The sequence below is a fragment of the Harpegnathos saltator genome, unplaced genomic scaffold (genome assembly GCF_003227715.2).
Source record: "Harpegnathos saltator strain DR-91 unplaced genomic scaffold, Hsal_v8.6 scaffold250, whole genome shotgun sequence".
NCBI classification, from domain to species: Eukaryota; Metazoa; Arthropoda; class Insecta; order Hymenoptera; family Formicidae; genus Harpegnathos; species Harpegnathos saltator.
In genome coordinates this window covers 267,501-294,332 of record NW_020230040.1, presented here as the reverse complement: position 1 = coordinate 294,332, position 26,832 = coordinate 267,501, and the positions used below count along the sequence as shown (strand labels likewise).

At 38.5% G+C, this 26,832-nt stretch overlaps 3 protein-coding genes across 3 annotated transcripts in view; 1 reads left to right on the top strand and 2 right to left on the bottom strand.

The window, feature by feature from the left end:
* Positions 1-26,832, top strand: part of LOC105191595 (atrial natriuretic peptide-converting enzyme) — a 71,691-nt gene that overhangs the window by 17,878 nt on the left and 26,981 nt on the right. The window contains exon 2 of the mRNA XM_011155113.1: positions 12,003-12,063. Within this exon, the coding sequence (XP_011153415.1) occupies positions 12,003-12,063 (61 nt within the window). The remainder of the gene's footprint in view (positions 1-12,002; positions 12,064-26,832) is intronic.
* Positions 17,519-18,355, bottom strand: Melt (melittin). The gene is made up of 3 exons (XM_025299007.1): positions 18,171-18,355; positions 17,856-17,879; positions 17,519-17,738 (listed from the first exon to the last, which is right to left on the bottom strand). The coding sequence occupies exons 1-3, from the start codon at positions 18,306-18,308 to the stop codon at positions 17,688-17,690; spliced, it is 213 nt and encodes a 70-aa protein (XP_025154792.1). The 5' UTR covers positions 18,309-18,355; the 3' UTR covers positions 17,519-17,687.
* LOC112588610 (uncharacterized) lies at positions 25,203-26,126 on the bottom strand. Its single transcript, XM_025299006.1, has 2 exons — positions 25,662-26,126; positions 25,203-25,363 (listed from the first exon to the last, which is right to left on the bottom strand). Exons 1-2 carry the CDS (start codon positions 25,958-25,960, stop codon positions 25,351-25,353), a joined length of 312 nt encoding a protein of 103 aa, XP_025154791.1. The 5' UTR covers positions 25,961-26,126; the 3' UTR covers positions 25,203-25,350.

Here is a 26,832-nt window from a genome sequence, read left to right as displayed (position 1 = left end):
CGAAGTTTCGGCGAGCGACTTTTTCGGCTACTTTCCGACGCGGATCGGCCGCGTCTATCGAGGATTCCGGTCGGCTCTCGGCACTGTCGGGGAGAGTGAAAACTCCCAGCCAGTGATTGCCTCTTATCGTCACAGCCACTTGTAAATGACCCGTTCGTCAGAAGAGCCGAGAAGCCTTCAATAAAGAATCAGCGACGATTGCTCACCACGGAGGGTTTCGAGCATCGCGAAGCGCTACTAAAAAGAAGACAAATGAGGGGCCAGAGCGAGAGCCCCTCGAAACTTTTTGAGAAAAGCTCACGATTCGTTTCGTCTCGATAAGCTTATCGATCTCTTAACGATCTCATTTCGGCTCGGATTAAATCGAGGACGCGAGGAACTGCATTAAGGATACACGAGCGACTTGATTCGATTACGTTCTCGGAGGACGTGGGGATGTATTCGCCGATTGTACGAACGACGCTCATTACGGATAAGTAGGCTACCCTTTCAAACGTGAATCGAAATCAACATAATTCTTTCGCGGTGTCGGAAGAGTTCGACTCGCGTCGAAGCTTGCGTTTTCGCGGTGATATTTCGCGAAAACATTACACCGGCTCGCTCGCCTTCCACGAAATTGAATTGAATTTGACGCATGTGCTCGTAATATCAACTCACTGATACGGAGTGAGCTCTTTGTCGGGGCACCGTCCGGAGATTAAAGGTTGACTCATTATGGAAATAGCAAAGCCTCTGTTTTCCTCTATTCAAGAGAAACATAAAACGCCGAAATGGAAAAGAGAGACAATGCGAGACTGACGATGAGAGAAAGCGAAATAATCGCGCGACATTATCTACCGGAGAAAAGGCTCGGGGGAGATTTCAAAGGAGGACTCACTCTTCAAACACCGTGCTTTCTCCTTTTCAATTCCGCGGCGCCTCTACGGTGAAATAATCATTCGTTTCTCGTTGGAGGTAAGATCGAACGCGATACATCGGTGAATCGGGCGGGAATATTTCCGAGCGCAGTTCGCCTGCCGACGAGAGCACGGAGAGTTATGCTGGTGCCGTCATTCGCAAACGAATAACCAAAGCATTTTTGCTCTTTATTGATTGAAATAAAGCGCGGTGTTTGTTCGCACATTCTACAAAAATACGCGCAGTGTCGGCTAAAGTGAGCGAAAGCGCAAATCCATTTGGAGCGACAGAGAGAAAGAGAGAGAGAGAGAGAGAGAGAGAGAGAGAGAGAGAGAGAGAGGGGGGGAGGGAGGGGAGACGGTCGAGCCCGCGCGCGAGTCCAGGGTGGAAAACGAGGGGGCGGCGAAGAGGGTGCCAGAGGACCTGGAAGGGTGCCTAGATGCGATGCGGTGGGGGGTGGGTAGGGATTGGCTTTTCGCGAACGTGAAACTCAGTAGTACGCTACCACCCACGCACGTAGTACGCACGTTCGCTCCACGTGTGCTCCGTCGAGAAGTCATCCTTGCTACACTCGCACGCATTGCGTGCCAGCGCGGGAATCGGGGAGCGAAGACCCGCAGGGTGCGTTCTCGGCGTCGCGACGCCGTCCCGTCGCGAAGTATTATAATCCAGCCGGGAACACTTGGCTCTCACCTCGACGACAGAGAGGAGAGGGTTGTCGGACTCGCAGGACAGAGATCTATCGGACGAAAGGTTCACGACCGAGCATCGGCGATCGCCGTAACGTCGCCGTGATCACAGCGATCGTTAACAACGCTCCATAAAGAGGCGGCAACGAGGGTGTCCCGAGATTGTAATTATCACCATGAGTAGCACGATGTAAAGTGAGTGAGGAGAGATCTGTCGTCGAGAGGAAACGAATTTATCCCACGAGGACGATCGAGAGAGAGAGAGAGAGAGAGAGAGAGAGAGAGAGAGAGAGAGCATCCTGTCGCGAGATTCGAGGTGAAATAGAAATTTTCTCGCTGTCGCGAGTATCGAGCAGGAATCCAGCCGAATGTAATGTATATTCTACCTCGTATTCCCGAAGTATGACTTCCCGTTGAAAATCAACCGCTACGAGATGGCGAAGATGCGTCTAAAAATCGCGACGTCGTGTCTGTAGTGGCAAGGCTCAAGATGACATCACATCGCGCGAGCCGGAACATTTCTCGCGTTGACGCAGTCCGAAGTACCATTTCTTGCGGAATGCGGCGCATCTAGATCACTCCGGAGGGAAAGGAAAAAAATCAAGAAGATCGGCCACCGTGATCGTCTTCGCTGCTCACAGTAAGTTCCGATGACATCGGCGAATTAATTGGACCGCTTAATTCTCTCGATTGGGATTCAATGGAGTGTCCTGCACGAGTGAAATAAGACGCATTTATATGATATATACATATTTTTTTCAGTTGTGCGCTATTATATTTTATTCTTTACTATTACGATTTATTATTACGAGATCGAGAAAGATCTCGCAAAATGTTTGATTTCTCTTTGCACACGGGCTCCCTCGATGTAACGCTCACATGCTATTGTTGGCTTACACACACTATAATGGCGTTACTTTCGCCACACAGAACTTTTTGGCTAATGGCAACGGGAGGATGATATCGATAAATATTTGGAACGCGATCGGAGATAATTTTTCGCGTGTGAAACGCTTCATTCTTCACCGCGATTCCTATCGCGCTTCCGCGATTATCTTCCTCGTGCATCATACGAGAAATTTATCAGGATCAGGGATAAGAGATGGACGTCGGTTTTTCCTAGATATATTGAGATAAAATTTGATTTTACGCTTGGATGTCTCACGAACGTCGTTTATTTTCTCGGAAAAAAGAACATCGCAACCGACGCCGAACCGATAATATTTTCAATATACAGTTGTTGGGTGTAATACGTGTGACGTAAGTTTGACAGGGTCACAATAGAATTTTGCAGGGTGACACGACGGATCTTCCGTATCTTCCTTATGCACGCTTCCCTTATGACGGGCCAGGAAAAAGTGTCGATCGGTTGGGATAAAGAAGCACGAGATTGGAGAATCGGAGATTGAACACGGTTGTTCATGCGACAAAAGAGCCGAGGTCATAAAATTCCGCAGCGCCGATTTCTCCCAACGGCTGTCGATCATTACGTTCTAGTTTATGCTACTGCCCGTCGCTGCGATGTTCCTCACTTTTCCTTGGAATGTTCACTCGCCACGGAGCAGTCTCGCGCAGCGCATTCTGTTGAAGTATCCGTCAAATCGTCAATGCCGTCAAAATTCGCCGAGCGGTATCGAGATACCGTCAATTGATGGACAATATATCGCTTGATTGTAGACATTGTAGTTTACCTTTTAAAAGGCAGGCGTACGTTACATGTAGTTGGATACGACACGTCCTTTTCGCGCGATTGTTGTTTATCGCCGCGAGGAAAATGCAATTATGGCTACAACGTAGCCGAAGTTTCAGTTGAGGGGATGACGCATTGAAATTCATCGACTTTTTTTCTCGCGTCCCAAAAAAAAAGTATCGATCGCGTGGGGCGAAAGACTGTCCGAAAAGATGGGAATATGAAATAATGATGTATGTGATATACGGAGAGGGATAGATATTACGGTATTGAAGAAAATCGCTTTTCTAAGCGATGAGGCGTAACGAATGTTCGTCTTTTCACACTTGATATATCGTGAATGCTTCCTTCTTTTTTCTTTTTTCAATGGCAAATCTGACACGCCGTGCTACATCAAAGTCTTGTTTTCCGTTCGGACCAAGATTAGACGTCAAAGTTAATCTGCCGAGCTTTCATTGCTTACATTTCCTTTTTTTTTTTTACTAGTTTTACTGATTGCTTATATTCTTTTTTTTATTAGTCTAACTCGCATAATGCTCCGAGTTGCCTAGTCTTTCCCTAAAATATTCGCGCTGATGGCTTTCGCAAAGAAGCGCGATAAATCATTTTTAGCGTCTAAGAACGAGCGTTCAAAGCCACAATATGTCTCATTAATATCCCTTACCTCAATTACTCGGAAGCCTGATAAGTTACGTAAGAGTAAAGCAATAGAGCGCGCAAACAATTATCGCGAATATTCGCTTAGCAACGCGCCATTGAAAACGAAAGAGCCACCCCCCACGAAACGCTCGTCTCCTACGCAGTCCCTGCCGCTGTTTCTGCGCTCTTTGTTGTTTAATGAAAATGAAAACGTAAAGCTTCTAGCGATGGGTATTTTTTTTTGCTCTTCTCGCGTAGGAAAACACGAAATCGAAGAACGTGATTCTCATCGCGCTGCTGCAGGAAAATCAACGTCCGGAGAGCTTTTGGCATCTCTCTCTCTCTCTCTCTCTCTCTCTCTCTCTCTTTCTCGGAGAGAAGTTGAGCTTCGAGTGAGATGTCGGAGCGATGTTACTTGAGAATAATTTAATAGAGAAACAATTCAGAGCCGCGTGTTTCCGCCGCGCACTATGTGTCTCTGCGATTACCTTCTTTCTCCTTCTTTATTTTCGCCTTTTTTCGGCGGAGAATTGTAAATATCCAACGTCGATCAAGTTATTCGCCGTGTATGATTTAAGCGGAATAGGCTGTCACGCGACGCGCGTCCGATCTACCTGTCCTCGCGGATGACCGATGGTCGTGGTATAAACGCGCGCTATAAATACTAAAATAACAGATTGATTTATGGCTTTGCATATCTTTTTTGATTTACGGCGCCCGAGGCGTCGTAACGACCGCGTGCGCAGTTTATTCTATCTCTCGAACTAAAACACACGTATCTCCCGTCTCGCTGATAAGCTCGCCTCACTACGAATTAAAATGTCCAGTTAGCGGAATGTCGCGCGCGAATCGGACATTTAACCCTCCGTATCGCGCGTGGCACGCAAGGTCGATCGTATTATATATATTATTTCGCACCCCTACCGGGATATATTGGGAGTACAAATTAGTTCGGTCCGTTTTCTTGTGTTAAAAGATGTATTTATTTCAAAACAAAATGAATGAACAGATCAATTAAAGTATTTTCCATCACTGGCTACTACTTTCTCCCATTTCTCAGGCAACTTTCGAATTCCATCTCGAAAAAATGACTCGTCTTTTGAGGCGATCCAAGTTTGGAGCCAATTTTCGATATCTGCGAAAGAAGTGAACCGGTGACCCGCCAAATCGTGCTGCATCCTTCGGAACAACCAGTAATCAGAAGGAGTAATGTCCGGAGCATATGCGGCGGTTGCGGTAAAACATCCCATTTGAGCGTTTCCAAATATTTTTTTACGACTTTTGCGTCATGAGGCCGAGCGTTGTCATGAGGAACGCCTTTCAACGTCTCTCGGTTTCAGTTCATAAGCCACCCAATTTCCTTGTTTTTGAATAATTCCCATGTCTCTCAATCGTACGGAAACGGCTTGTTGAGTCACTCCCAATGATTCTGCAAGCTCCTCTTGCGTTTGACTCTGATCTTCTTCGAGTAATGCCTCTAATTCTTTGTCCTCGAATTTTTTTGGCTGTCCAGAACGAGGCTTGTCTTCGACGCTGAAATCTCCATCCTTGAAACGTCGAAACCATTCCCTACATGATTTATCAGTTGGAGCAGCGTCACCATAAACTTCAACAAGCATTCGATGGGCTTCAGCTGCACTTTTCTTCCAATTAAAGCAGAAAATTAAAACCTCCCGCAAATGCTGCTTGGTTAACACAAAATTCGACATTTTCAACACTGTAAAAAGCAAGGTTTTCGTATGAAACTCAAAGCGATATAAACTGAATATTATTGGCAGATGTCTAACCTCTCTGAAACCGCCAAAATCGGCAGTCACTATGAACAACCATTCATAATAGCCGGAGCCATCTTTTGAAAACGGACCGCACTAATTTGTACACCCAATATATATATCCCGGTATTATAATCTTTATCGTGCAACGATTATTATCAGACCCGCCGCCGCCGAGAAATATGGGCCGATGACATCGCGACGCGCGACTATCGCGGTCGGTACCTGCAGTACCGATAAAAGGAATGGGGCGAATTTTTCCACCCGAACATCGTCGTTCCGTGTTAATTCTCTTTGTTTCTTCGTTTCTTTATCTTTCGCTCTTTCTCGGGGGAGAAGTAGGGAGGAACGAGGAGGATATTATCTGGCGAGCGTATCGTAAGACATTTAATTTTCTTCGGTTGCTCGCGACGCATTCGAGAACTCGGGCGTGATCGTCCACGAGATATTATACGCGATGTCCATTGTGCTTCGCCGAATATGAGCGTAGATTGAAGGATTTTGCGGATCTTCTCTCGTCCGACGTTGTCCCTCTATATGCACTCAGCCGGGAGGATTCTTACGTGGAAAGCGCGCGAGCACTAAAGGGGAAAAGATGGAAAGGTGGATCTGCGAGAAAAGGGAAAAAGAGCACGCCGGTGGCAAAAGCGATGTATTTTGCAGCGGAGGCGCGCGCTCGATACGTCGACTCTTTTTCTCCTCTCTCTCTCTCTCTCTTTCTCTCTCTCTCTCTCTCTCTCTCTCTCTCTCTCTCTCTCTCTCTACTTTTCTTTCTCTCTTCCCCTCGTTGCGCACTCATACTCATACACACTCGTACACAACGTACGGCGGAACGTATCGGCCGTAGATTCTCGCATCGCCTCGCTGACTGAATTTTGAATGCGGCTAATACGACAGCGATATATCCACGAGATCGATAAGGCGTGTTTTCGCGAGAAATGGACAAGCGTATAAACGGATATGTAGATAGCTATCGGACGCTCGAAATTTCCGCCGTCGGATTTGCTCGACTACTAGTAGCTGCGGGCTTTGCCTGTCGCTTCGATGGCTCTTCCCGTGTACATTCGCATAAGACCGCAGCACTCGTTGCGCCGCGTTCGTTTCGTCGAACTGTCCGACATTGTCGTGTTATCGAAGGGCGAGAGAGCGAGAGTATATGGAAAGTCTGCGAAATTTGTGGGAGCGTTGTCTCTTCTCGGGTCTCTCTCGGGAAGAAGAGACATTCCCCGCAGAGAATTTCTCGTAAATTATAATTTACGAGAAATAATTATTTCTCGTTCGACAGACGATGTGGTTTTTCGCGACTACCGCGAGCTTGAGCAGGCGATTAAATGTAATGAGAGATTTTACAAATAGCACGCCGTTATACAGAAGACGTTATATTTTTGAACGGTGACGCGTTCGTGACCAGTAAGAAAGGGAGAGAGTCGGCTTCGAAGAAGGCTCGAGAGGCTCTCCACCCTCGTCTCTCGAGATACCCCAATTATCAGGCAACAAGATCCCCGAGTTTTGGACAAGTCCTTTGTCCTGTCATTTATCAAATAGACAAGCGCAAGTAACTCTATTTTCACGCGATACTTCGATGACGTGCGAGAAGCCTTCGGCCAAACCGAAACGAATTTCTCCTCCTGAGAATCGTCGTGAAGGAAGAGAATCGTTAGGATTTCATTAATATCGAGAGGCAATGTGGAGAGAGATGCGCTCCGGTCTCCGCGCAATTTCGCCCAATCTTTTCTTTTCCTTTTCAACAGACCGTTTTTCGATCGCGTCGATATCGTATCTGTACCGACGTTAATATTGCAGAACGTCGCGAAACTGCCGGCACTCGTAATTGTTTCTCGGTTTCTCTTCCGCAAATCCGAACGACGATCGCGGCGATATTCTCCAACGCGAGAGAGAACGGTCTCTCTCGCCGAGGAGACCGCAGATGTAAGTCGCCGTTATCAGACCGAGTGAATTAATTGAGTTTGCGAAAGTTGGACGAGAGCTTTGCGCAATATTGTCAACGATATAAATTGATTCAATTTATAGGAGATGCGAAGAAACGACACTGAGACGGCTTCCTATTGTACGACACGATTGTGCCGAGCCCTTTTCTGTCGGACACGTTTGAGGGACACGTTTCTCCTTCGGCTCGTTATTACATTCTGTACACGCGACGTCAGCCGAGAATTTTTACGCGATACGCTCGAAACCGCCGTCGCTTCTTTTACCCGCGGTCACTTTGATCAAATTGAAGGGTCGCGAATTTTTCGTGATCAAATTCCCAGAGTATCCGTTTTTTCGATTTTACAATCGGAAATGACGAGCTTTTCGCGAATCGAGCTTCAATTGTGTAAACGAATAATATCAAATCTACATCTTCACACAATCGGTATCAAGTGGATTTTAATTTAACGTGAATCAATTCGCACGATTTAGTTATACCCCCTCCTCTCTCTCTCTCTCTCTCTCTCTCTCTCTCTCTCTCTAACGTTAAGAGATTCAAGGAGAATAGTCGTTGATCAAATTTTTCCGCGATAATCTGCATATTTTTGCACTCAATGAAAGATAAATGTTCGTTTAAATAACAGCTCAATTAAATAAGAGAGATAAATAAGAAATGAGCATCCTTTAGAACTTTTATTAATATTATGCGTAAAATGTGAACGTTCCCTGCGACGCTGCTAATAATTATGTATACACACTGAAGCTAAGGCGTGCAGAAGCTGCATATTTTTCGTTTACATTACTCGCGCTTATATCCTGCTTCTCTTCTCTCTCACCCTCTCATCCTATCTTTCTCTTTTTCTTTCTCTGACATGCCATGACGGTTGGTGCGTTAAGGCGGGCAGATTTTAATATGGCTGATGATGGTTTTTCGACACGTGAAAAGCTCCAGTCAATATATTACTGGGAAATTTAAATTTATATACAACGAATCAATGTTGTTAGTTTTCTGGTGAATTGACTGTATGCGCTGTTATGAATCCTGAAAATGAATAAATTCCCTCTGAGAGATTTCCCGATGCGCGTTTCACCGATAATTTTTTGGAAAATATGGGAAATATCGAATAAATTGAGAGGGAAGGAGGGAGGATGAAAGAGAGAGAGAGAGAGAGAGAGAGAGAGAGAGAGAAAAAGAAAAAGAGAAAGAAAGAGAGAGACGCGATATTACATCCATAACATTTCACGAACTAATAGAGAAATACTTCTAGTAGGTCACGCACAAGGCGACATTGAACCAGAAATACGTGGCAGATAAATAGAGAGTGAGAGAGAGAGAGAGAGAGAGAGAGAGAGAGAGAGAGAGAGAGAGAGAGAGAGAGAGAGAGAGAGGGAGAAAGAGGAGTGGAGGAGAAGATGGGAGGAAGGGAAGTGAATTTCTAATTAGAGTGACTGTCCTTTTAAGTGAGATTTACTGCGAATGCCGCGTATTAATTAGCTGCCACCGGCACTGATTAAACGTATTGTTTGCCGATTTGCCATTGTCGAGGGATTCCATTTGGTATAACAAAGATGATAAGGCGCGCGGATACGTGTTACTTGCAATTTCCACGTATAACGTTGCTGCCGCGACCGTATGACGTTCTCCCGCATTCTGCGTCCCGATAATTCACATTGCATCCATACAAGATGTTAATTCCATCGAAATGCAACCAATGCAAATACGTTCGAGCATTAAACGAGGTGTATGTTTCGTTCTCATGCGTAGGATAAAATTAAATTTGCAAGAACGATATGTAGCGTCAGCGGTACGTTTCATCCTTTGAAAAATATGAAACATATATTTACGCGATATTAAATGGGAGGGAGTGAGAGAATGAGATAGAGATACAGACAGACAGATGGACAGAGAGAGAGAGACAGAGAGAGAGAGAGGGAAAGGGAAAATTTACGTTTTCATTTGTTATTCGATATCGCACGTGCCGTATTGATTGCGAGTTATGGGCTTTTGTCGGGAAATTGAAATACACTCTGTGTAACAGTCGAGGTTTAATAAATTCTACACGGGTTTTTGCGAGAGATTTCTAGAGAGAGGAAGAGAGAGAGAGAGAGAGAGAGAGGGAGAGATAAAGGGAATAATCAACTGCGCGGGCGATGGAACTTTAAGAAGTAATATATACTGTGCTCGATATTGTCGTTTATTCTTCCAACCTTTTCGATCTACGCGGACGAAGGAAAAATGCCCGTCGATTATCAACGATAATGGCGCGAGACGGTACCGACGACACGTGTGTTCCTTCGCGAGGGACAAATTAATAATCGCGATGGATTAATCGTGCCTTTCTGAAGAATTGGGAAGGACAAAACGTAAGCACAATGTAAATCTGTCCATTATTTTCCAACAACATGGAACGCTGCTAGTCGTGTAGCGTGAGAGTCAATGACGGAGAAGACGAAAAGCCGGAATAAGGTGAACGGTGAAGAGATGGATACACGGCGATGCTGATTTCCGAGGCGACGCGGTTTCACGCGCAATATCCTTGACAGTCCGCAAGCGGCCGCTAAAGCAGCTGTATAATGAAAAGTGGCCGAGACGCCTCGGACGGAATTCCCCGGGTTCTTTTTCTCGTTCAAGCAGCCGTGTGCCGATGGAAATTGCACGCCGGCTAAAATTAGCTTCGTAAAGCTAAAGCGAAAAGATACACGAGTGAACCGGTCCTCCGTGATTAAACTGTCCTTCTCTTTCGCTCCTTTCCCCATCGTCAGCGTCGCGCTCCGATTCCCAAGATCCGATTGTGTAAATCGTCGGAATACCTTCTCTTTCGTTTTATCCCTCCCCCCCTCTCTCTCTCCTTCTCCCGAGCGCGCGGTTATCTTACACAAACGAATTGTACGCGGCATACGCCAATTACGCCCAGCAGCCGCGGCAATCCGTAAACGCTCTCCCGCGAATGAAACTCACCGTCGGCAAGAAAAAGCACCGGTCGCGCGGCGATCTATTTGCGGTCGACCAATTGCGATATCTCTCACATCTGAAGGAGAGATCTCGGTTTACCTACGGGGCGCGAGATGAGAATCATGCGATGACGAATGGCCGAATTTGAAACGGAAGATCCTCAGCAGGAGGGCAGGAGGGGAGGAGGGAAGAGCGCACGAGGGAAAAGGGTGGATGGTATAGTTCGGTCCCGGATGGCAGATTCGGGTTATACGAGCGTATACGAGACCGAATCTCGACCGAGTTACACGAAAGGCATGTATACGTAATACACGTTGGCCAGATGAAAGGAAATTGAATAGCGCTTTCACTTGACACACAGAAGCGGCGAAACCGGAGCGCTGTCAGCGCTTACAAACCGACCGTTTGGTTAAAGGGCTAATCTTGCCGTGCGGGGAGATCAGGCACGCACGATATCGCATTCGTATCGAGACGAGAGCGTGATATCATCGCGGTCATGCCGATGGCAATGCGATCGCCGCTCGCATGTGTCGCGAATGATAGCCGTGAATTATTTCGTTACCTCGATATATCGGCGACGTTCCACGCTGAAAATCACCGAGCGCGCGCGACTCCATTCGTGTTTCGCTCGATGTTTTGATATCGGCTCGGCCGAATTAACCCGTGAAACTACAAAACTAACTCGAGACGCTCGGAATAACATGCCTAATGCCTCTCGTGAGGCTTCCTGTGTGCAAATTCCATTCGAACGGAAAAGTTTGATGCGGACTACTCGATGTGCGAGAATTAGAGTTCGCATTTAGTATTTGCCGGTGTCGCACAGCATTAGACGACCGAACGGCCGTTGCGTTAATAAAGCCAGAGAGAAGCGAGAGAAATGAAAAACAATGTAATGCAATACTGATGTGCTCGAATTTACGCGACGTTCTCATTACGACACATGAACGCGATGATGCAATTGGAACGTCTGGAGTGCGACGCGCGTTATCTTGAATAATTACGCGATGTTTGGTGAAAAAAAAACAATTATCCGAGAGGTAGGTGGTCCAATTATTTTCGCACAACCGAGGCGGTTGGAGCGCGGCGGTCGACGTTTTTAATAATTTTTCGTGGGAATTTTTTTTTGCGGAGAACCGCAAAAAATTATTCTAATGTAATTACCGTCACGCTTGAAAAACTCGGTCGTTCCGATGAATTGCAAACTTAATTAATAATTGGCCTGATGTAGAGCGAAATATGTTGCGCAAATTGCATGCATCGTTAAAAATTTCACGTTATTAAACTTTTAAAACTACCGGGCGCGCGCGCGATAACATCGCGATAAAATTGCGATATTTTCGCACTTTCGCTGTTTCGTTTTGTGCGAACATGACATTTTTAATGCTCGTGCGGCGTTCCGTTAAAAAAATGTACTTTTATTTGGCGTGTTGCAGAGATCAACATGTCCACTACGGGGACGTGCGGTGGTGACACAAGCCCGACGCGTCGGCCAAGGTAAGAGAAGTTTGACACGATTGTGCGCGTCAAAAGAAACTTTTGACGCCAGATTAATTATGCACTTTCCGCAACTGAAATAGTTTCAATTATTCTCATTTCACTGGGGGAAAACGAAAGAAACCCGGTTAATTCGTTTCGCAGTTAGTTTTCGTCGGCGAGCACGCGGCCGTGCCCTGCTACGGTAATGAGGAAAGGAGGGATAGATAGAGAGAGAACGCAAGAGAGAACGAGAGAAGAAGGGGCGCGCGCGCGCGCGAGAGAGAAAGAGAGAGAGAGAGAGAGAGAGAGAATCTCGTGGAAAGTATAACTCGTCCGCGGCCGTCGGTAATTAATTTAGTATAAACCCAGCGGGATATTTAATCAGACGGAGAGTCGGTTCTCTCCTCTTTCTCTCTTCCACTTAAATAACAATCCGCTGTACATTAATTATACTAATACGATTGTCCGACGCTTAGTACGCGGGTACCGGCGGGTTGTTACGAGCGTACGGACGATGTATGGGATAATATTTTCGCCGGGGATGCAAACTTCGCGGTCGGCGCGCGGTAAACGAAATGTGCCGCGCGTTATATCGCGTGACCAGCAGGAAAATGTGTCTCACACTTACGACACTTAACCCGAATTGATCGTTTGGACCTGTGGCAATTAAAATGTTTACGCGTAGGTTTTCATGCGCAAGCGGGGAAAGTGTTATTAAAATGTTTGCGTCGTTACGGGAGGAAAACATGGCGTAGTGTTTACGTGCGCGCGAGTCGTCGGGATTTTATTAAATTTCTCGACGTCACGTAAAGCTGCGATATTTATAAAATATCGACGTCGCGCGATGGCCAATACATCGGCGGCGGCGATGTAATGATTTAAAAGTCAAGGCGTCAGCCAATAGCAAAGTGCTCTCGTTGCTATATCACTGCAAAATAATAATAAATATCACTGAAAAAAGAGCAGCCAAGTCGAAATATGTTTAATACATGAAATACCTAGCTACCTAATGAGCTTATCCGCTTTGAGCGGTTCAAGCTCGCTGATCGCCCGAGGATATGCTGCAGCCTTTGAAAATGTTCGGATTGTGAGCGCAGCGCGATTGCGATCGATCCAAGTAGCAATTACATCCGCTTCATCGTTAAATATTTGGGATGACTATGTCAGATGAGACGGCTCCCTTAATGAAAAGCAACCGAAGTATTTTGATACGCGAGCGCGAAACGTTACGCTTGCTTTCGTCCGTAAATTAACTTTACGAGTAATGCACGACGATTACGATTGATTAGTTAATCGAATTTGAAAGTCGTATCGGCAGACAATGGTGAATGAATTAGTTTGCACTTGTACGAAATTTTATTCTTTAGTGGAATATAAGTTTATATAATATCATCACATAACAAATGCCAAACATAAAAAGGAAGTTTCTTGATGAGCTTTTCGAGACGTGTTATTCGTTATTGCTTGTATGATATCAAAACATCGTTTTGCTGTTTTTCCTTTATGCTTTCTCTGTTTTGGTCCAAAAATTGGTCCACCAATTTTTTATCTGAAAAAGTAACATTATTTCTTTACTATTAATATCGAGCATAATTGTGTATTCTTATAGTATTCATTTTCGTCACCCTACTAATTACCATTTCCCATAGTTCCAATGCTTTCTGAAACTAAATAAGAACATAAATTATTTTATTACATTTACGAATTTATGTATGAATTGTATGTAATATAGAGCGAGAATGTCGAAGTTTTTGATCATTTTTATTATATTCTTAGAAGAGAAAGAGGGAAAAAGAAAGAATGTGAATATATTCAATTTGAAGAGATGTGACAAATAATGAAGTGTAATTGTAATTATTAACATACAATACGTATATAATTACGACATATAAGTACTACGACATATAAGGTTTGCGATAACTTTAAAAGTGAAGACGTAATTATAATATTAATGTGCAAATTATACATACCACTTGCTCTTTTTCGGCCATTGCTGTTGCTTCCACTTGAGTGGACATGATCGCCATAACAAAGATTATGGCAAACACCAATATATATAAACGTGCCATTTTTTCTTACAATTAGTATTGCGTGTATTGTATGTTTAATGTTCACGGCGTATGACGGCGCATAGCACTGCTTATATACGGTTGAACCGACCTATCTAAGAGATACGAGTTTTTATTACTATTTTATTCTATTATAAACTTGTCTTTATCTTCGGCGGAAAACACGGAAATGCAACATTTTAAAAAGATTAGATGTCGATACTGGAGAATATTTATGTCTATAAAATCTGAATATTTAAATGCGCAATAATTTGCGCAACATAAAATACAGCGGACACTTTAAAGCAACACGAGAATTTTATCAGCTGTAGATAAAATTGCCTTCGTGCACTTCGTGCGACTCCCAGAATGTAAAGATAAAATGTTTTCCGCAAGAAAAGAATGAATACCGATAAATAACAAAATGCATATTTCTTGCATGGACGTACAATGTTATTGTAGTGCTATCGCGTCGCACGTAATTAAAATATTAAGGAATTATCCTTTTAAATCTCAAGCGAATATAATATGTGACTATTTTAATATGTTAACTTTCAGCTAATCTAATTCCATTGTGAATACATTCGGTCATATTGGGCTGTTCGGAAAGTAATTTCGGTTTTTTTCAAATAAATGGTGTTAGTTGTCTTCTTAAGCAGTTAATCTCATTCTAAACCAGAAAATCATTTTGCATTTTTACAATACATATTCCAAGCTTCATTTGAAAAAAAGTTGTTTCAGAATCGAATTGTTTTTGTTTGGCGTCGTATCAAAAATGGAAAACCAATGTGAGCATTTTCGTCATATTTTGCTTTTTTTTTATTACTGTAAAGGCAAAAAAGCAGCGCAAGTAAGAAAAAATTGTATGCCGTGTATGGAGAGGATATATTTACTGAATGTCAGTATCAGATTTGGTTTTCAAAATTTTGTTCTGGGCATTTTGATCTCAAAGATGTACCACGTTCTGGAAGGCCAGTTGAGGCTGATGAAGACCAAATAAAGGCATTGGTGGACGCAAATCGTTATTTAACAACACGAGAAATTACTGAGAGATTGAATTTATCGAATTCGACCGTATATGAGCATTTGAAACAACTTAGTTTTGTTTTAAATCTCGATATTTGGGTTTCATATGTTCTCAAAGAAAGAGATTTGATTCATTGCATTACTATTTGCGATTTACTGTTGAAATATAACTGAAGGAAAACTATCCATTTCTGAAGCGACTCATAACTGGAGATGAAAAATGAATTGTGTATAACAATATTAAACGCAAAAGATCATGGTGCAGACGTGATGAACCAGCTCAAAGTACATCGAAAGTTGATATCCATCAAAAGAAGGTGATGCTATCTGTTTGGTGGGATTGCAAAGGAATTATTTTTTTGAGCTGCTACCAAACAACCAAACGATTGATTCGAATGTGTATTGTCATCAATTGGACAAATTGAATGATTCCATCAAGTAGAAGAGACCAGAATTGGCGAACAGGAAAGGTGTTATGTTTCATCATGACAACGCCAGGCCTCATACAGGTTTAAAGGCTCGCCAGAAGCTGTTAGCGTTTGAATGGGACGCTACGGCATCCACCATGTTCACCTGATTTGGCATCATCCGATTATCACTTGTTTCGGTCACTGCAAAATTCTTTAAAAATTTGTAAAAATTTCGATTCAAATGAAGATGTGAAAAACCACTTAATTCAGTTTTTTGCCAATAAGGACCAGAAATTCTACAAACGTGAAATCATATTATTACCTCAAAGATGACAAAAGATGTTAGAACAAAATGGTCAACACTTAACGGAATAAAACTTTTCTTTCTATTAAAAATATTATCTTTTATTTTCATGTAAAAAACCGAAATTACTTTTCGAACAATCCAATATATTAGATTTCGTTTTCTCTTTGAAATATCTCAGTGCTTGCTCCTCGTGAATCTTTTTTACTTTATGACATATACTATCTTGTAACGAATTTTTATTACAAGAAGACTTAATACGATTCGACTTCTGGTGCGATAGGAGCCGTCTCAAACTTAGCAGTAAGAAATACTATATTGTTTATTTTAGTCATTAGATACGTTTATCTCCTTTTAATCGTTATTTCGAAAATAAGCTTCTTGCACCTGTGCACTAGGTCCGGGAATTGGGTGTTGTATTTAATACAAATTTATCTTTTAAAAACCATATATATAATATACAAAAATATACTATAATATAATATATAATATAATAAGTTGCTATATTTTTTGTGTATAAAATGCTGGATTTTATTTATCGTTGGGGGCGATTAAAATTCCTTTGACGTTAATAATTCATATATTTCATATATATATATATATATATTTCATACATATATATATATATATATATATATATATATATATATATATAATGCAGGGTGTCCCATTTTAAAGGATCCACTCAAATATCTCAGAAACACTGCGTTAAATCGAAAAATGTTTCAGACAAAAGTTGTTTGGCTTGAAGGGGGACATAAGATAGCGATAGCATTTTGCTTATACATATAATTTAATAATTTTGAGATTTCCAAAGATCGATAAGTTAACAAAAGTTAGGGCACTATTATAGTAATATATTCTTGATAGTAAATAAAGTAAAAAAGTCTAATATTATTTTTTCTTTCAACGAATAGTTAGCGAGATATCGTAAGTTAAATGTTGAAAACGTTACCAAGTTTTTCTTAAATATCTCAAAAAATATTAAGCACATAAAAAAATGCTTAAGACAAAAGTTGTTCAAATTAATTGGCAGAAAAAAGTGATATAATAGAAAATTTGGATTTCCATTTAAGAAAATTGATGATCAGTGAATATCTCGAAAGTGGCGCCATCTATAAGCAAAATGCTATCGCTGTCTTATGCCCCCCTTCAAGCCAAATAACTTTTGTCTGAAACATTTTTCGATTTAACGCAGTGTGTCTGAGATATTTGAGTGGGTCTTTTAAAATGGGACACCCTGTATATATATATATTTTTTTTTTCTTTTCAGGATTTGCATAAAGGGATAATAATAAAAATAACTTACAGACAGAAAATTTTATTTTTTTATAGAATGTCTTCAAACATGACTGTGACAATCATAATTAATTAATTATCTTTTAATTACGGACGATTTAAACTACTAGTTTAAAATTATACGCAAATTATACGCATATATGTATAGCACGTAGCGATTAAATCAATATATTATGATTCGATATTTTCTTCCTGAGTATATAAATGAATATTAGTCTGTTGATACACGATCATTTCTTTTTGTTACAAGGATTGCCAAGGCTATGATTAGTATATGTAGTAAAACGCATTTTTCACAACGAAAATGTTATTTTGTTAATTTTGGAAGTTGTAATTTGCATTAAAGGATGATAATAAAAGTAATAAGACCTTTCATTTATGGGAAATTTTATTCCTTAATAAAATGCTGGTTTAAATTACATTATCGTAACAGTTGTCGAAAGTAAAATCCAACAATGTAGTTTCTAATAATATAAGTACGCTATTCATTTTTCTCTTATGTTCGGAGTCATCCATTTTTTGTTTTTTATGTTTATGTGCCGTCGACTGTTTTGATTATTGGAAATAACTTTGTATTTGAGATATAATGGACGGTATCATTGACGCCTATTAAGAGAGAAATATTGTTTTATTGATAATATCTTACATAGATAATATCTATTGATAGATATTATCTAAGATAATATATATAATATCTATTACATACTATTTCTATGCACTTACCAGTGTTGAAAACAATGTGCCCCACTGAACATAAAAAGAAATAGTAAGGATTTCAATGCGTATTTAAGGAAGTATATACAACAAAAGCATGCTTTCTCGCCTTTAAAGATTTTTGTAATATCTTGAGAGAGGTATACGTATTTATACAAAGTTTTATATTTGACACAGTATGTAATGAAATTTAAACAAAGTACAATCCTAATCATTAGTTCAGATTGCACGTAATTACGACATACACGGACAAATTTAAAATAAATTTGACAATGTGGATGTAATTAACAATAAAATTAATATTGTTATACAAGTTATACATACGACGGTTTTTGGTTCAGCTTTCGCCTCAGCTTCAGCTTCCGCATCGGCATCAGCATTGGCTTCTGCTTCCGCTTTAGTATACATGATTGTTGTCATGAAAATCACGGCAAAACTTAATGATAAAATTGAAAATTTCATCTTTCCGTTCTTTTGTATAGCTGATATCTCGTGAGTTTACTAAGCGATTGATGTTTATTTTCAACGTGTAGCGCTGCTTATATACATTTGTGGACATACAAAAGATATCTTTTAGATTTTATTACAATTAAATTTTATTATGAAAACGTTTCCAACCTTGTGCAATAGATACATTTATATGGAATTTGAAAGATCAGATATCGATATTAAAAAACATTCGTATTGCAAAATTTCACGGAAGTTATGAGTAGTTGACGACATAAAACATATACCGAAAACTTTCTTTGCAACTATAAAATTTTTTATGTTTTTTTTTCGTGATTCTTAGAATTTAGATTCGAAGGTCTTGTGAGACAGATATGGATAGTAAATATATAAAAGTAAATATTTTATTACGATAAAATTATTTCTTTATTAATGTTAAGAATAGATACATTCGTATATTACTATATTACTATATTGCTGTATATTGATATACATTTTGAAGCAGTTGTTAACTGAACTGTATTAGACTGTTCTTATTTTATCTATAATTTATTACATTTAGGACTACATATGATCATCATATAGCAGATTGTTTTAATATCTCACAAAATTACACGCATTAAAAAATTACACACGTGGCACGTAACATACAAATAAATATTATGAATTGATATTTCTTTCCCGAGTATATTAATAAATATACGTAATGGTACACGATCATTTTTTTTTGCTACCAGGATTGCCAGGGCTGCGATTAGCGTTTGTAATAAAATACACTTACCACAACGAAAAGGATATTTTAATAATTTTGGAAGTTGTAATTTGTATTAAAGGATAATAATAATAGTAACAATGCCTTTCATTTGTGGTAAATTTTATTCCTTAATAAAATGCTAGTTTAAATTATATTATCATAACAGTTGTCGAAAATAAACTCAAACAATGTAGTTTCTAACAATATAAGTATACTATTCACTTTCTTCTTATATTTGGAGCCATCCATTTTTCGTTTCTTATATTTATGTGCCGTTAAGCATTTTGACTATTAATAAAATCCATTAGATATTGTGCAAGGCCCGGTAGCGTATACACCTAAGATAGAAATATTATTTCATTAACAATATTTTATTATATATATATATATATAGATATCTGTTTATATATTATTTCTATATACTCACTATTACTTTAAACATTTTGCCACTAAACATAAAAAGAAATAGAAAGGATTTCATTACATATTTAAAAAAGTATATATATATATATATATATACTTAAATTATATATATTCAAATTATATATATATATATATATATATATATATATATATATATATATATAATTTGAACAAAAACGCGTTTCCTCACCTGATTTTAAAGATTTTTGTAATACCTTGAGGAAGGTATATTTATACAAAGTTTTATATTTGACACAGTATGTGATAAATTTAAACAAAATACTATCTTACTCATTAGTTCAGATCGCAAGTAATTATAACATATACAGAGAAATTTATAATAAATTTAACAAAGTGCATGTAATTAACAATAAAACTGATATTGTTATACATACCAATGGCAGGGCTTTAGCTTCAGCTTCCGCATCGGCATCAGCATTGGCATCTGCTTCCGCTTTAGTATATATGATTGTTGTCATGAAAATTATAGCAAAAGTTAATGATAAAACCGAGAATTTCATCTTTTCGTTTTCTTTTGTAGCTGATATCGCGTGAACTGACCAAGCGATTGATACTTGCTTTCATCGTATAGCGTTGTTTATATACATTTGTCCGTAAAAGAAATATCTTTTAAATTTTATTACAATTAAATTTTATTATGAAAGCGTTTCCAACTTTGTGCAATAAATATATTTATGTGACATTTGAGAGATTGCATGTTGATGTTAAGAAACATTCGTATTGCAAAATTTCACCGAATGGTTATGAGAAGTTGGCTACATAAAACATACCGAAAGATTTTTTTGATACGATACGAATTTTCCAACTATAGATACAATTTTTTACGTGTATCGTTTTTCGTGATTGTTAGAATTTAAACCCGAATGTCTTCCGAGACAGATATTGTTAGTAAATATATACAGGGTGTCCCATTTAACCTGACAAATCGTAATATCTGGAAAACTACATGTCGGATCAAAAAAAGTGGGTAATGAAATTTGTTCGCCTCGAAGGGGGACATCCAATGATATCAAACTCGACCTCCCACCTCACTCCCGGGGGGTGGGGGTGGGGGGCAACTTTGAAATCTTAAATGGGAATCCACATTTTTTATTGCAGATTCGGATTCTACGCCACAAAATACGTAAGTTTCGTCCGAAACTTTTTTTTTTATTCGTGATTGATGGCGCTGTAATCGCAAAAAATTAGATTTTTTGTAATTCTCCAGAAATGATAATTGGATTGAAAAATAAAAAAATACTTGTTCAATATTTTTAAAAATATTTTTAAGAAACATAATAACAGTTATTCCTCCCTCTATCCCCTCGGGGTAGGGTGGGTGGTAACGTTCAAACAATTTTTTTCATTTTATTTCATTTCAAAAAAATTGTTTCCATAAAAACTTCACGTAAAATCTAATTCTGCAATGAAAAATGTGGGTTCTCATTTGAGATTTGAACGTTACTACTCATCCTACCCCAAGGGGATGGGGGGAATAACTGTTATTATGTTTTTTAAAAATATTTTTAAAAATATTGAACAGGTATTTTTTTATTTTTCAATCCAATGATCATTTCTGGAGAATTGCAGAAAATCTAATTTTTTGCGATTACAGCGCCATCTATCACGAATAAAAAAAAAAGTTTCGGACGAAACTTACGTATTTTGTGGCGTAGAATCCGAATCTGTAATAAAAAATGGGGGTTCCCATTTAAGATTTCAAAGTTGCCCCCCACCCCCACCCCCCGGGAGTAAGGTGGGAGGTCGAGTTTGATATCATTGGATGTCCCCCTTCAAGACGAACAAATTTCATTACCCACTTTTTTTATCCGACATGTAGTTTTCCAGATATTACGATTTGTCAGGTTAAATGGGACACCCTGTACAAGTAAATATTTTATTACGATAAAATTATTTCTTTATTAATGAGGAATGATATTAGAGGCAGATATATATTCGCATATTGTTGCTACATTGTTACTCACAAATGTTTTGAAGTAGCTATTAACTGAAGTATTAAACCTTTTTCCACTTTATCTATAATTTATTACATTTAGGACCACATATGATCATCATGTGACAATCTCAATTATCTTTTAATTATTGATGATCTAAATTATTGTTTTAATATCTTACCAAATTACACACATTATATGTAGGAAGTAACAAACAAATAAATATGGTGAATTGATATTTTCTTCTTGAGTATATTAATAAATATTAGTCTTTTACTGCACGATCATTTCTTTTTGCTACAAAGATTGCAAAGTTTGCGATTAGCATCAGTAACAAAGTGTGTTTTTCGCGGTGCAAATGTTATTTTGATAAGTTTGGAAATTGTAATTTGCATTAAAGGATAATAAAAGTACAAAGTGGAAAACCTACACCTGTGGGAAATTTTATCCTTCAATACAATGTTGATTTAGACTAACAATTGATTGTCATAACAATTATCGAAAATAAACATAAATAAACATAAATAAAAAATTCTAAAGATACAAATATATTACACACTTTCTTCTGTATATTGTCGCAGTTATCTCGTTTTCATGTCGTTTTTCATGTCGTTGTGCCGTTGACTGTTTTCACTGTTCTTACTGATTACGTAGCTATCTTTTTGTCCTAGAAACGGATATTGTGCGTTTACTACGATTGATTATTCAATTACTTTCAATGTATAGCGTTGCCTATATATTGTCTAGAGTCCATATAAGAAACATTTTTTTAAATTTGTTCAAATTAAATTTTATTATCGAAGCGTTTCGGTCTTGTGCAATGAACATGTTTATGCAACATTTGAGGGATTAAATATAGATATTGCAAAACGTTTGTGTCATAAAATTTTATGGACTAGTCATGATTATTTGGTGACATAAAAAATACCGAAATAATTCCTAGACGCGACAAGAATTTTTTATCTATAGATATAATGTGTTACACGTGTCGTCGTAATTCTCTAGAAATTAAATGCCAATAAATAACAAAGCAGATATTTCCTATGTAAACATATGGAACATAACGCATCTAATATTAATGCATTATGCGTAGTCCACCTAAACATAAAAAGAAATATAAATGACTTCGCTACATTTAATAAACTATGTACATATGTTGTAAATTCAGGCACTCGCGTATGGCCGTTCAACCGACTTCAATAATTATCAAAAATTATGTAATAGCTTAAGGAAACGCGCTAAATTTGTCGTAGATTCAATATTGAGGTCTGTATAATTAATATGATACGCTATAATCTTAACCGAGTCGCATCTTAGGTCGCATGTAAAAAGAATGTTCATGCTTAGGAATTTACAATACTACTGTGATCAAAAAATACGATGAATTTGTTTATAAAATGAAAAATCTTTATTTATTCTTCCAAATCAATTTCATCGCCTTCAAAGTACTCCCCGTCCGATACAATGCATTTATGCCAACGTTTTTTCCAATCCTCGAAACAGTCAGAGAAGTCTTTTTCCGGGATGGTCTTTAATACTTTCTTCGATTCGGCTTTTATCTCCTCAATCGAGTCGAAACGGTGTCCCCGGAGCGGTCTTTTGAGTTTGTTGAACAGCCAGAAGTCGCACGGTGCTAAAATCAAGCGAATACGGTGGTTGTGGAACGATATGGGTCGAATTTTTGGCGAAATGTTCTCGAAGAACCAACGCAGTGTGGGACGGTGCATTATCATGGTGCAAAAACCAAGAATTGTCTGCCCATAATTCTGGCCTTTTGAGGCGAATAACTTCACGCAAACGACGCATAATACTCAAATAATATTCCTTGTTAACAGTTTGATTTCCTTGACGTGGCTTTCATCGGTAGATGTCGATGGTCGTCGAACGCGTTTTTGTTCAAATTATATATATATATATATATATATATATATAATTTGAATATATATAATTTAAGTCGTCCGGGGCGCTGTTCGTCTTGAACTCGTTCTCGGCCTTCTTTGAAGTCTTTGTACCACTTGTAAACATTTTTCTGCGACATAGCCTTATCACCAAAGGCCTTTTGCAATATCCTCAACGTTTCCGCGGCCGAATATTCATTCCGCAAACAAAATTTAATGCAAATTCTTTGCTCAACAAAGTCAGACATAGTAAAAATCGAAAAATTCACTTTTGTATGTTTACAAAAACACATATAGCTCTGCAGCAATTGAATATATTGACATGAAACTCTGCATAGATGTCAAAGACAGTGTTACCAACCCACAAAAAAATAATTTCATGATTTTATAGTACTCACGAAGTTTAAATGAAAAATTCATCTTATTTTTTTATCACAGTAGTAGATTTGACAATTAAAAGATATGATTTAAAATAAGATTTACGTTGGTGCACATATCAAGATTTCTCATCTGCAATTTTTACTTCGGCATTAACTTCGATATCAGCTGGCACATCCGCACCTTTTGTAGTGGATATAATTGTAAAGATTATGGCAAAGGTCAACGATAACGGCGCTATTGTTCATTCGTCATAATAACTGTCGGGAATAAAATCAAACAAACAAAAATTTTTGACAATACAAATATGTTCATTCTTTACATTTTTCATGTAATTTCGGTTCATGTAAGTCAACGTTCTTTCATTTTTCACTTATTCTCAAGTAATCACGCTCGTTATTTTGCAAATTTTCTCCATTGTACTGGGTAGATGATGATATATAATATATGTATAACAAGTATATTTATATATATAATTATCTTTATATGATTACCTTTAATAATCTATATAATATGTTGTAGAAGGTATATTTAGTTTGTGATACGTATTTAGCGCGATGTGATATAAGACGCGGAAAAATCTTAATTGTACGTTTAGATTACACGTAATTATAGCATGAAAATAAGAAGATACAACCAAATCGACATTAAAGATACGATTAATGTTGTAATTAACATTAGTAATTAATATTAGTATTAGGTTCTATGCGTTCACGTACTCTGCATCATCTATTGTTTTCGTTTATACTTTAGTATACTTTAGTATACGTGACTTTTATAACAAAGATTATGACAAAAGATTATAACGATTATGCCGATCATATGTAGACTGAATAGTTTCAGTTTTTGAAGTAATTAATGAAACTGATATTGCATTCATTGCATGTTTGATACTGCCGGCGCGTAACCTCGCTTTTATATGCTTTCTATGGTCGAAGCAAGCGATATCTTCAATTTTTATTATATTCGTATTTCATTACAGCAGCTTCCTACCTCTTGTGCCAAAAATAAATATGTGCCATATTTAAATGATATTAGTTATTGGTATAGGGAAAGCTTCAAGTTTGCAAAATTTTGGTGAGCCCATGCAATAAATTATCGACATAAAAATGTAATATAAGATTCTTTTGAAGTGTCATTAATTTTTCAGCTGTGAGTAAAATTATCTATGTGCAACACCACAATTCTGTAAAAATGAAGTCTTCAAGTCTTTTGAAACAAATGTGGATATATACAAATAAATCACAAACTATAAATACTTTTGTGAAAATTTAACGCGTAACATTGAAATCTTAGAAATATTAGTGTTCATTAAATTTGACGATATGACTAATTTTAGTACGGATAATCTGAAATACGGATTATATGAACGTTGTGATTAGTGCTTGCTGTAAAGTGCGCAAGTTTTACCACACAAGTGTTAGGTCAACAATTATTCGTCGCATTCGTCGAATTTTTCGAGGTATCGCATTGGCAGGTAATAATAAAAATAACAAATTCGTAATTTGCAGGAAATTTTATTCTACTGTAAAATGGCTAACTCATATTTCTCCAATATTTTCCCTTACATAGAGGAAGTTATTTCATCAATTTTGGTATCGAATATGGTTATTTATATGTGTATTACTTCGTTGCATTCATCACTTCTTTCATAAAATCGATCTAAATATAGAAAGAAAGAGAAACAATATTAATATACATTTAAAAAATTATGCATATGCATTGTATGTAACAAGTACGCATCTGACTTTAACAACATTTATATAACATTTCAAGAAAGAAATACTTATAGTTTGATATTTGGAGCGATATAATAAATGTGTATGCAATGTGATATGATCTCTCAACCATTGGTTTAGATCGTATGTAATTACAACATGCAACAATAACAATCGATTTAACGGCGATGATGCAATTAGCATTATTACTGACATCGGTATGCAAATTACAAAATACGTACATCGAAATCGGTATTAGGTCCAGCGTTAGCATCAGCAAAAAATCCAGCGTTCGCTTAGCGCATGCAGGCACCGCCGTTGGACTCATGACAGGGTGCAGCATCAGCATCGGCCGAGGGTGCAGCATCAGCATCGGCCCAGGATCCAGCGTCAGCGTCAGCCCAGGGTCCAGCGTCAGCATCGGCCCAGGGTCCAGCGTCAGCATCGGCACAGGGTGCAGCGTCAGCGTCAGCCCAGGGTCCAGCGTCAGCATCGGCCCAGGGTCCAGCGTCAGCATCAGCCGAGGGTGCAGCGTCAGCATCGGCCCAGGGTCCAGCGTCAGCTAATGCTTTTGCTTGTACAATATTGTACATGGCCGCCAACATAAAAATGACGGCGAAAGTCAACGTTAGACCTGACAGTTTCATCTTTCTGTTTTTAGTAAAACTGAACTGGTGTTTACTGTACGGTTGATAGTGAATATATTTCGGTGCATAGCGATGCCTTATATACACTTTTTTGAATCCTCGCAAGAGGTACTTTCAGGTTTTATCGCAATTATATCTTTTTGTTATGGAAGTGTTTCTGTGCCTCATGCAGCAACACAGCGAATGTAACATTTGAGCGATTAGATGTCAACATTGAAAAATGTTACGCTGTAAAATTTCATAGGCTATTTGTGATCAGTCGTTGGCATAAAATTACTGTATTCTCTCGGAATGTGTCTCTTAGAAAATGTTATTCCTTAATAAAATGCTGACTTAAATTATATTGTTGTAACTGTTGTCGAAAGTAAACAATATAATTTCTAACAATATAAATATACTATTCACTTTCTTCTTATGTTTGCAGTTATCGATTTTTCGTTTCTTATGTTTATGTGCTGTCGACTGTTTCGACTATTGTACATATTGTACATATAATTGACTAATTATATATGCAATGCTTGACATCGTTCAACTAATAAGATAAAAATATTGTTTTATTAATAATATCTTATACAAGTATCTGTTTACATACTATTTTTATATACTCACCAGTGGTAAAATCTGCTCGTTCAATTAAACATAAAAAAATAAAAAGGATTTCATTGCATATTTAAGGAAGTATATATATATTAGGAGCGCAAAAAAGTTCTGAGCCCTAGATTTCATACTACTGAAACCACAATTTAAATTGCATTAATTTTCCCGC

Excerpts from the sequence above, each read along its gene's own strand:
- Melt (XM_025299007.1), bottom strand. The coding sequence starts at position 18,308 with ATGAAATTTTCAATTTTATCATTAAGTTTTGCCGTGATTTTCATGACA. Across the intron at positions 17,880-18,170 it reads AAGCTGAACCAAAAACCGTC|TGGGGCACATTGTTTTCAAC; the intron begins GTATGTATAACT and ends TTTTATGTTCAG. Across the intron at positions 17,739-17,855 it reads GCACATTGTTTTCAACACTG|GCGTCAATGATACCGTCCAT; the intron begins GTAAGTGCATAG and ends CTCTCTTAATAG.
- LOC112588610 (XM_025299006.1), bottom strand. The coding sequence starts at position 25,960 with ATGCTGACGCTGCACCCTCGGCTGATGCTGACGCTGGACCCTGGGCCG.